Genomic DNA, 12,037 nt, shown 5'->3' with positions numbered 1-12,037 from the left:
TATAATATATATATATATTTATAAGTTATGTTCAAATCAAGTCATTCTGACTCAAAAATTTAGAATGATAGTCCTGCTATGGCCTTTCAGTGTTTTCAAATTTCACTAATTTTGTATTTCTTAACAAATATTTATCATTGTATAACTGTAAAATACGTTTCTTCTTCAGTTTTGAACCACCTATAACAACTGCATGTGGGCCAATAAGCAAGAAAAATAAAATATTCTACAATATCCATGATACTAAAGCATGTCAGTAATTTTTGTTGCATTTGTTATTTAAAAGACAATTTGGTTGTGAACCTGTTTTGAGGCAGTGGGAGGGATAGCACAGATCTTGACCTCGGTGCCTGCTATTGTTTATCTTGGGGGACAACATGCAACATTTCATGTGATTATATTGCTCTGGGCTTATTTAGGATAATTTTCCACCTCTTTACCCTATTCTGGGGAAGGGACACTTACCCTGCCTTTTTAATGAAGAAGCAACCACAGGCTTTTTCAGGCCACTTTTCCTTAGATTACTGCTCACTGCATCTGGAGGTAGCAGGGAACTGTTTGTCTGTGCACCTAAACCACAATCATCATAGTGTTTAATAAGATGTCTGCAGAGTATAAATCAATTCAACATTAATTTCTGAAGTCTAAAACATATATATAAATATATAAAAAGTCTATGCTAATTTCTACATTAGCTTAGCTTCAGTTTCTAAAAGGAATTAGCATTAGCCTTTATATATAACATTTAAAGTGTCTTACACTCTTCATAGGAAGTTGGAGGGAGGACTAGAAGTGAAAGGAAGAAAAGAAATTTACCCTTTGTTCCACCTCTCAGACAATCACTATCAATTTTCTGGTGAAGCAGTGTCCATTTTCTTTTTTATGAATAGTTTATTTTGCTGGTTTTGTGATTTTAAGGACCTATAATCACATCCGCCTTCATGGATCACTGCCTTGTTGTGGCAAAGGGGCTTGCATAACTCAATGAAGCTATGAGCCATGCTGTGCTGGGCCACTGAAGACCAATGGGTCAGAGTGGAGAGTTCTGACAAAATGTGTTCCACCGGAGGAGGGAATGGCAAACCATTCCAGTATTCTTGCTGTGAGAACCCCATGAACTGCACAAAAAGGCAAAAACGAAAGATGAGCTCCACCCCCCCTTGCTCCCCGCCGCCCCTGAGGTCCGAAAGCGTCCCCTATGCTACTGGGGTAAAGTGGAGGGCAATCACTAATAGCTCCAGAAAGAATTAAGCAGCTGGGCCAAAGCAGAAATGATGCTCAGTTGTGGATGTGACTGGTGATGGAAGTAAGTCCGATGCTGTAAAGAACAGTATTGCATAGGAACCTGAAATTTTAGGTCCATGAATCAAGGTAAATTGGATGTGGTCAAACAGAAGATGGCAAGAGTGTTGAACATCGACATTTTAGGAATCAGTGAATTAAAATGGATGGGAATGGGCAAATTTAATTCAGATGACAATTATATCTACTACTGCGGGCAAGAATCCCATAGAAGAAATGCAGTAGCCCTCAAAATCAATGAAACTGTCCGAAATGCAGTACTCGGGTACAGTCTCACAAATGACAGAATGATCTTGGTTCATTTCCAAGGCAAACCATTTAACATCACCGTAATCCAAGTCTATACCGCAACCACTGACACTGAAGAAGATAAAGTTGACCAGTTCTATGAAGACTTATAAGACCTAGAACTAACACACACACAAAAAGATGTCCAATTCATCATAGGGGATTGGAATGCAAAAATAGGAGGTCAAGAGATACCTGGAGTAACAGGCAAGCTTGGCCTTGGGAGTACAAAATGAAGCAAGGCAAAGGCTAACAGAATTCTGCCAAGAGAATGCACTGGTCACAGCAAACACCCTTTTCCTACAACACAGAGATTACTTTACACATGGACATCACCAGATGGTCAATACTGAAATCAGACTGATCACATTCTTTGCAGCTGAAGACGAAGAAGCTCTATACAGTCAGCAAAAACAAGACCTGGAGCTGAATGTGGCTCCAATCATCAGCTCCTTATAGCAAAATTCAGGCTTAAACTAAAGAGAGCAGAGAAAACCACTAGGCCATTCAGGTACAACCTAAATCAAATTTCCTGTAATTATACAGTGGAGGTGATGAATAGATTCAAGAGATTAGTTCTGGTAAACAGAGTGCCTGAAGAACTACGGACGAAAGTTTGTAATATTGTACAGGAGGCATGGACCAAAACCATCCGCAAGAAAAAGAAATGCAAAAAGGCAAAGTGGTTGTCTGAGGAGGCCTTACAAATAGCTGAGCAAAGAAGAGAAGCAAAAAGCAAGGGAGAAAGGGAAAAGTATACCCAACTAAATGCAAAGTTCCAGAGAAGAGCAAGGAGAAACAAGAAGTGAGAGTGAAAGTTATTCAGTCGTGTCCGATTCTTTGTGACCCCATGGAATTCTCATGACCCCATGTGACAGTCCATGGAATTCTCCAGGCCAGAATACTGGAGTGGGGTAGCCTTTCCCTTCTTCAGGGGATCTTCCCAACGCAGGGATCAAACCCAGGTCTCCTGCATTGCAGGTGGATTCTTTAGCAACTGAGCCACCAGGGAAGCCCAAGAATATTAGAGTGGGTAGCCTTTCCCTTCTCCAGCGTATCTTCCCAACCCAGGAATTGAACCAGGGTCTCCGGCATTGCAGGCTATTCTTTACCAGCTGAGCTACCAGGGAAGCACACAGAGAAACAAGAAGGCCTTCTTCAATGAAGAATGCAAAGAAATAGAGGAAAACAACAGAATGGGAAAAGACTAGAGGTCTCTCCAAGAAAATTGGAGATATCAAAGGAACATTTCCTGCAAAGATGGGCACAACAAAGGACAAAAACAGTATGGACCTAATAGAAGCAGAAGAGATCAAGAAAAGATGGCAAGAATACACAGAACAACTGTATAAAAGAAGATCTTATTGACCCAGATAACCACGATGGTGGTTATCTAGAGCCAGACAACCCAAAGCGTGCAGTCAAGTGGGTCTTAGGAAGCACTGCTGCCAATAAAACTAGTGGAGGTCATGGAATTTTAGCACCGCTATTTAAAATCCTGACAGATGATGCTATTAAAGTGCTGCACTCAATATGTCAGCAAATTTGGAAAACTTAGTACTGGCCACAGGACTGGAAAAGGTCAATTTTCATCCCAATGCCAAATAAGGGCAGTACTAAAGAATGTTCAAGCTACCAGACAATTGCACTTACTTCCCATGCTAGTAAGGTTATGCTCAAAATCCTTCAAGCTAGGCTTCAGCAGTACTTGAATCAAGAACTTCCAGATGTACAAGCTGGGTTTAGACAAGGGAGAGGAACCAGAGATCAAATTGCCAACATTCGCTGGGTCATAGAGAAAGTTAAGGGAATGCTAGAAAAACATCTTCTTCTGCTTCATTGACTATACTAAAGCCTTTGACTGTGTAGATCATAACAAACTGTGGAAAGCCTTTAAACAGGTGGGTATACCAGACCACCTTACCTGCCTCCTGAAAAACCTGTATGCGAGTCAAGAGCAACAGTTAGAGCCTTACATGGAACAACTGAGTGGTTCAAAATTGAGAAAGGAGTACAACAAGGTTGTATATTGTCACTGTGTTTATTTAATTTATATGTAACGCACATCATGCACAATGCAGGACTGGATGAGTTGCAAGCTGGAATCAAGACTGCTGGCAGAAATATCAACAACCTCACATATACAGATGATACCACCCTAATGGCAGAAAGTGAAGAGGAACTAACGAGCCTCTTGATGACGGTGAAAGAGGAGAGTGAAAAAGCTGGCTTAAAACTCAGTATTGAAAAAATGAAGATCAGGGAATCTAGTCCCATCACTTCATGGCAAATAGAAAGGGAAAAGGTGGAAGCAGTGACAGATTTCCTCTTCTTGGGCTCCAAAATCACTGTGGATGGTGACTGCAGCCATGAAATTAGAAGACAACTGCTTCTTGGAAGGAAAGCTATGACAAACCTAGACAGTGTATTAAAAAGCAAAGACATCACTTTGCTGACAAAGGTCCATATAGTCAAAGCTATGGTCTTTCCAGTAGTCATGTGCAGATGTGAGAGTTCGACCAGAAAGAAGGCTGAGTGCTGAAGAATTGATGCTTTTGAAACTGTGGTGCTGGAGAAGACTCTTGAGAGTCCTTTGGACAACAAGGAGATCAAACCAGTCCATCCTAAAGGAAATCAATCCTGAATACTCATTGGAAGGACAGATGCTGAAGCTCTAATACTTTGGCCACCTGACATGAACAGTGGACTCATTGGAAAAGACCCTAATGCTGGGAAAGATTGAAGGCAGAAGTAGAAGAGGGCGACAGATGATGAGAAGGCTGGATGGCATCACCGACTCGATGGACATGAACTTCGGGAAACTCCAAGAGAAGGTGATGGACAAGCAGGCCTGGCAAGCTGCAGTCCATGGGGTCGCAAAGAGTCGAACAACAACAACGATTACACCAGGATTACCAGATTTAGCAAAAAAATTTTTTTTAATTTCAAATAATATTTTATTGTAAATATGTTCCAAAGATTACATGGGAAATACTTATACTAAAAAAATTATTCACTGTTTGTATGAAATTCAAATTGAATTGAGTATTCTGTACTTTATCTGGCTACCTGAGTGATTTAACATTTCTACAAACTCCTTACAGTCATTTTTAATGGCTGCCTGGCATTCTATCAAGTGGTTTGTTTAACTATCCCTAGTGGTTGGACCTTAGTTGTTTCTAATTTTTCATTACTATAAACAAATACCCAATGAGCATCTCTGGACAAAATGTTTTTCCTATATTAAGGATTATTTCCTTTAAAAAAGATTATTTAAAAGTAGAATTACTGAGTTACAGGGTATAAAATTTTTTTTTTTAATTTCAAGTTTTCTGGGAAAGACTCATAAGTAAACATTTAACCACAATCTCTGCTCTATATTGCTGCCAGAATTCTCTCTCAAAAACACAGAAATAACCAAGTTGCTGTCTCTCCATCTTTCTCCAACTTCCCAGCACCTAAACTATGCACAACCACTTGACCCGCCTCCAGCAATATGCCCTCTGTGGATAGGAACATTTTTCAAGGTTCTTAAGAAATACTGCAAACTACTTTTACAAATGATTAAAGCAAATTACACTACATTAGCCACGCTGAAGAGGCCAATTTGCCTGTGGCCTCATCATGTAAAAAAAACTTTGCTAACTTGGCATCCAAAAGTATTTTGTTTTAATTTTGTATTTATAAAACATTTGCATTTCTCTCTTCACTAGTGAGTCTGGAGTTTGGTCCACATGTGCAGACCAGGTAATATTTTCCTTTCATTCAGAGTCTAGATTTTTTTTTTAACACTCATCAACTATGATACTTTAGCATTTTCTTTTTTTTTTTTTTTTTAAAAACAGTGGTTAGATGCCACAAAGTAGGTGGCAATGCCTTAACCGTATGCGTGTTGTTAGGCCCGAGAGCCTCTTCCATCCTTGTCAAGGGGAGTGCTAACCTTCTCTCCTTTCATACAACACATACTTTAGCATTTTCACATTGATTTATATGAGTCCTTAACTGACACTGATACATTCGAATTAAAAAAGAAAAAAAATACACATATAATGCCACCTGCTGAAAATGCAGAAAACAAACTATATTTCTAAAGTATCATGGAAAATATAATTAAACATTATCACAAATTTTTAAACAAACACCTATCAATGAAAACTTCGTAAGTAAAAAAAAAAAAGAAAAAAGAAAACTTCGTAAGTCTATCCTAAGGCAGATTAAGGTGTAAAACTAGTCTGAAAATGATTCAGGGATGAACAGACATATCAATAATACAAGCAGAGTTTGAGTGGATCTTATACTTGGCCAACAGAACCAACTCTTAGCTTGACAAAGAATTATCAATAAGGGTAAAAGTTTTTTCAGAAAACAACAACATTACCTCTTATATTTGCTGAGATTCAGTGAAACATATAAAACACAGTAAAATAATATCTAAAGGTCACACCACCAACAAACAAATGAAACAGCTTCTCACCAGATACTTCCTCCTTTTTCCTCTTCTTTGGCTTAGAGGCCGTAGACTCACAAGCTGATACTGGTGATTCTGAATGGCAACCTAACTGGGGCACAATAATCTCCTTTAGACCTAAAATATAATAAATTTCTGAATTATTAATACTATCTATGAACAACTATGGGTCCCAACCTAGAGAAAAATTAATTTCTAAAAAATCCAAATCCCCAAAACAAATTATAGCATGACTGTCTGCTTTAAAATCAGTTCCTTTAAAGAACTCACCAAATATATGTTCTTGTTCATGGGCCATTAATATGATAAAAGGCTCTACAGAGAAACGTAAAACAAAAAATTTGGGAGTTGCTGCCAGCTAAAGATCATTCAGAAATGAAAATAAAAGCACAAGATGAAAATGTTAAAAACAACATAAGTCTTGATGTAGAAACTTTAAAAGATTTTTTGAGCAAGGTCCTAGTTTTCCCCATCTTCAAACATAAGTAACAAGCAAGCGAGACAAAATATAAGGTACTTGTTGTTTGTTCTTTGTTTTTACTAACATAGGGCATCTGTAGAAAAGTAAAAAATCAAAGCAAAGCTAACTTTGCTTGATTCATTGTCTCAATGAAAATGCCCAAGTTTCTTGATCATTAATTTCAACCAACCAACCAACCTTCATGCAAGTGTGCTGACTGGAATTAAAAGAAGGAATGCTTTTCATTGGATTTATCTAGCAACTGCTTCTGAAGGTTGCTAGGACAATCTCCAAATGCCATCAGTGGGACTCTTTCATTGCCGTTTTAGAAAAACAGAGTAAATGTGTCAACCACACCACCTACCGCTGGAATCAAAGTTTAGGAAGTCTGAGAATTCCTGAGCCAATGTCTCGTCACTGGCAAAGGCACAGATGCAAGCAAAGAAATGAATGCATCTCGGGACCGCCTCATCCTTGGAAGCATTCGACTTGTGTGACTTTAGAGTCTGGCAGGAGCAGAAGAAACGGCGTTCAGGCAAGCTTTTGGCACCGATTTTCTGCACAAAGGATGTATGTAAATACCCCAAACTATGCTTCTGGCTTGCTTTGCATTTCACCACCAAAATGTTTTTAGTAATCCTCTGTACAAGGGGACCTGTGGGTTCCGTGGCCAACTGCCAGATGGTTTGCTTGGTTTCTGGGGAGGCCTGCATGGCATTTAAGACCGAGCTCTTTAGAGTCAGAGGGGTGGCCTCTGCCTGGCAGTTCACTGCCAGCTTGATGTGCTGGCACTGGTTCTCCACAACGCCCTGGGTGGCAGCTTTCAGGCATGAGGGGACGTAACACCGGCCAGAACTCAGCTGAGTGATGATGGTCCCATCCACCGTCTGTATGGTTGTCTCTGAAACACCTAGCTCCACAAAGCATCGGTAATCAGGGCCCCGGTCTCTTTGCCGCACTGAGTAGACTTGCAGATCGGAGCCTGTGATGATTTTGACAGCTTCAACACTAGGCTGCTTCCGGGCACCGTACCGGAAAATGGTTCCACATGTCTTGTTCTTACAGCTCAGTCCCCGGGTTCCATTGTATGTGCCACATCGGGGACACTTTCTGATCCCCCTCAACGTGGCCTTCCCCAGATCAGATAAGAAAGCTGGAACTTTGGTCCTTAGAGAGTTTGGTTCCATTTTTCACAGGTTCTAGAAAAGACAATAAGCTCATCAGCCTGAGTATACATGCAAACACACACACAGTTAAAATCACTTACAATATCTAGTACAGAAAGTAAAATGAAAAGAAGCTATCCACTATTTTCAAACTGTACCCTCAAAGAAAACATCCATTTAAAGCCTCAAATAAAATAAAAGTGTAGGAAACTTTGCCTTTTGCATCTCTCTACTTTTTAAGGCCTAATGTAATAACTGAAATATTTCTCAAGATTCAGTCTTGTTTTATACAAGCTGGATTAGTTAACCTAATCTTTTTTTGACCACGCCAAGGGATCAATGGCAGTGAAAGCACAGAGTCCTAACCACTGGACGGCCAAGGAATTCCCTAGCTAACCTGATTTCAACATGCACAGATGTTTGACTTGAGCGACTGGAGAATGGGAAAGATGAGTTCTTTCTCTTCCACCATTCCCCACAAAACCCTGACCAATCTTACCTGTATCAATTGCCAGAGTATCCAGAAAACAGTATAACCTGAATTCATAAGACCTAAAGGGTGTTTCATTAGTTTGTGATGATCATAGAGGACAAGTGAAGATGCAACAATTTGCAGAGTAAAAAACACTGTTTAACTCAAGTCTTCTGAAGTTTGAACTCTGTGGTGTAACAATGGAGACATTCTGCCTCCTCCTTCTGGGTCAGCCAATGGCAAAGCTCATGCCCAATGTTCCATAGTCAAAGATTCCCACTGCCCTAAGTGGAGACCAAGGCAGCCTGTAAGTAAAACAGGAAAAAACTATTAAAGTTATACAAAGAGTGACTCTTTCCTTTTAGAAGAGGAAAGTCTTTCACAAATATTTGAGAAATATTTGATAGAAATTATCATGGTTGTTTTATACTTCCAATCACAAGAAGGTAAAACAGTGCTAATGTCATTACACAGGGAGCTTTCAAAAACACCTAGAGCCAGGGATATAAATAGTTGGACACTCAGCCTTCCTAACAGTAATGCACGGCATTTTCAGAGCACTTTATGCTTTTCAACGTGCTTTTACGTTCATTATTTCATTTGAACCTCACCATATTAGTGTCTCATTGGAGCCAAACAACAATGGCTTTTCAGATGAAAATCAAAAAGTTAAGTAACTTGCCTGAGGCCACCTATCAAAATCAGCAGTGTGGTTGCCACTAACCCAGTGTCTGCTAAAAAGAATGTGAATCTCTGTTTCTGATTTCCCCCCAACATTATGAAAAATTTCAAACATATAAAAAAATAGAATTTACAGTCAACCTTCATATACCCACCCACTAGATTATAAAATTAACCTTTTACTATATTTGTTTATTACATATCCATTTTTTCATCTATCAATCCCTTTCATATTTCAATGAATTTCAAAGTAAGCTGCAGGTATCAGCAGCGTGCATATTATTAACTAAAGGTTAATATTTTTAATGCTTTTTAAAAAGGTAAATCTGCTTATGATTTTGAAGTAAGGTGTGAGCTTTGCTTTTGCTCTCTGACCCCAAAGAACAGTCTTTTTTTCCCCTCAAGGTGTGCTGAGTGTTGCTGTGCATGGGCTTACTTGCTTGCTTGCCCTGAAGCATGTGAAATCTTCCCAGACCAGGGATCGAACCCATATCCCCTGCATTAGCAGGTGGATTCTTAACTACTGGACCACCAGGGATGTTCCCAAAGAATGGTCTTGATAAAAGACTCTCCTTTCACATCTTCTCTAGTCCACTAATTAACAAATTGAAAAGTACAAATAAGAAGTCTAGGAATGCTTACATTGTGGTGCTAAGAACTAACCCCCCATGTAATATCTGCTGAGTGAATGAAGTTTTGTGAAATATGACTGATAGCTGGGTTTCTCCACTTTGGCACCACAGACATTTAGGGCTGGATACTATAGGGAGGGAACACCCATCAGCAGAAAATTAGATTAAACACTTACTGAGCATGGCTTTACCCACCTGAGCAAGACTATTTCCCCCACAGCCAGTCCTTCCTATCAGGAAGCTTGCACAAACCTCTTATCCTCATCCATCAGAAGGCAGACAGAATGAAAACCATAATCACAGAAAACTAACCAAACTGATCACATGGATCACCGCTTTGTGTAACTTAATGAAACCATGAGCCATGCTGTGTAGGGCCAGTCAAGACAGATGGGTAATGGTGGAAAGTTCTGACAAAACATGGTCCACTGGAGAAGAGAATGCCAAACCACTTCAGCATTCTTGCTTTGAGAACCCCATGAGCAGTATGAAAAGGCAAAAAGATGTAATGCTGAAAAATGAAGTCCCCAGGTCAGTTAGGGGTTCAATGTGATACTGGAGAAGAGCAGATAAATAGCTCCAGAAGGAATGAAGAGGTTGAGCTGAAGCGTAAACGACACCCAGATGTAGATGCATCTGGTAGTGGAAGTAAAGTCCGATGCTGTGAAGAACAACGTGGCATAGGAACTGGAATGTTAGGATCGTGAATCAAGGTAAATTGGATGTGGTCAAACAGGAGATGGCAAGAGGGAACATCGACATTTTAGGAATCTGAACTAAAATGGATGGGAATGGGCGAATTTAACTCAGGTGACCATTATATCGACTACTGTGGGCAAGAATCTCTTAGAAGAAATGGAGTAGCCCTCATAGTCAACAAAAGAGTTCGAAATGCAGTACTTGGGTGCAGTCTCAAAAACGACAGAATCATCTTGGTTTGTTTCAAGGCAAACCATTCAATATCACAGTAATCCAAGTCTATGCCCCAACCACTCATGCCAAAGAAGCTGGAGTTGACCAGTTCTATGAAGACCTACAAGACCTTCTAGAACTAACACTAAAAAAAGATGTCCTTTTCATAATAGGGGAATGTAATGCAAAAGTAGGAAGTCAAGAGATACCTGGAGTAACAGGCAAGTTTGGTCTTGGAGTACACATGAAGCAGGGCAAAGGCTAACAGAGTTTTCCTGAGAGAACCCACTGGTCATGGCAAACACCCTCTTCCAACAACACAAAAGACAACTCTACACATGGACATCACCAGATGGTCAATACTGAAATCAGACTGATTATATTCTTTGTGGCCAAAGATGGAGAAGCTTTACACAGTCAGCAAAAACAAGACCAGGAGCTGACTGGGGCTCATATCATGAACTCCTTATTGCAAAATTCAGACTTAAATTGAAGAGAGTAGGGAAAACCACTAGGCCATTCGGGTAGGACCTAAGTCAAATCCCTAATGATTATACAGTGGAAGTGACAAATAGATTCAAGGGATTAGATCTGACTGAGTGCCTGAAGAATTATTGATAGAGGTAACACTGCACAGGAAGTGGTAACCAAAACCATCCCCAAGAAAAAGAAATGCAAAAATGCAAAGTGGTTGTCTGAAGAGTCCTTTCAAATAGCTGAGAAAAGAAGAGAAGCGAAAGGCAAAGAAGAAAAGGAAAGATACATCCATCTGAATGCAGAGTTCCAAAGACTACCAAAGAGAGATAAGAAAGCCTTCTTAAGTGAACAATGCATAGAAATAGAGGAAAACAATAGAATGGGAAAGACTAGAGATCTCTTCAAGAAAAAGGGAACATTTCATGCAAAGATGGGCACAATAAAGGACAGAAACAGTATAGACCTAACAGAAGCAGTAGATATTAAGAAGAGATAGCAAGAATACACAGAGCTATACAAAAAAAGGTCTTAATGACCTGGACAACCACAATGGTGTGATTACTCACCTAGAGCCAGACATCCTAGAGTGTGAAGTCAAGTGGGCCTTAGGAAGTATTGCTAAGAACAAAGCTAGTGAAAGTGATAGAATTCCAGTTGAGGCGTTTCAAAACCTAAAAAATGATGCTGCTATAGTGCTGTACTCGATATGCCAGCAAATTTGGAAAACTCAGCAGTGGCCACAAGACTGGAAAAGGTCAGTTTTCATTCCAGTCCCAAAGAAGGGCAAAGCCAAAGAATGTTCAAACTACTGCACAGTTGCATTCATTTCACATGATAGCAAGGTAATACTCAAAATCCTTCAAGCTAGGCTTCAACAGTACGTGAATGGAGAACTTCCAGATATACAAGCTGGGTTTAGAAAAGGCAGAGGAACCAGAGATCAAATAGCCAACATCTGCTGGATCATAGAAAAAGCACGGGAATTCCAGAAAAACATCTACTTTTGCTTCATTGACCACCCTAAAGTCTTTGACTGTCTGGATCACAACAAACTGTGGGAAATTCTCAAAGAGATGGGAATACCAGACCACTTTATCTGCATCTGAGAAACCTGTGTGCAGGTCAAGCAGCAACAGTTAGAAATGGACATGGAACAACAGACTGGTTCAAAATTGGGAA

The 12,037-nt window shown here is 39.8% G+C and overlaps 1 protein-coding gene and 1 non-coding gene across 4 annotated transcripts in view; both read right to left on the bottom strand.

Moving 5' to 3' along the window:
* The window catches only part of C11H2orf42 (chromosome 11 C2orf42 homolog), a 45,315-nt gene that overhangs the window by 16,074 nt on the left and 17,204 nt on the right, over nt 1–12,037 (bottom strand). For 2 of the 3 annotated variants that reach the window (XM_061155113.1, XM_061155114.1), the window contains exons 2-5: nt 8,184–8,461; nt 6,883–7,717; nt 6,065–6,175; nt 466–570 (exon numbers count right to left, since the gene is read on the bottom strand). In XM_061155113.1, coding sequence (XP_061011096.1) covers nt 466–570; nt 6,065–6,175; nt 6,883–7,705 — 1,039 coding nt within the window. In that variant the 5' untranslated portion in view covers nt 7,706–7,717; nt 8,184–8,461. The remainder of the gene's footprint in view (nt 1–465; nt 571–6,064; nt 6,176–6,882; nt 7,718–8,183; nt 8,462–12,037) is intronic. The other variant, XM_061155115.1, reaches the window with a different exon arrangement.
* On the bottom strand, nt 5,427–5,552 carry LOC133065738 (U6atac minor spliceosomal RNA). Its single transcript, XR_009694995.1, has one exon. It is a non-coding gene; the product is annotated as a U6atac minor spliceosomal RNA (small nuclear RNA).

This window comes from Dama dama, chromosome 11, assembly GCF_033118175.1.
Source record: "Dama dama isolate Ldn47 chromosome 11, ASM3311817v1, whole genome shotgun sequence".
NCBI lineage: Eukaryota > Metazoa > Chordata > Mammalia > Artiodactyla > Cervidae > Dama > Dama dama.
Note: the sequence above shows the minus strand (reverse complement) of the source record. Positions and strands in the feature narration are given on the sequence as shown.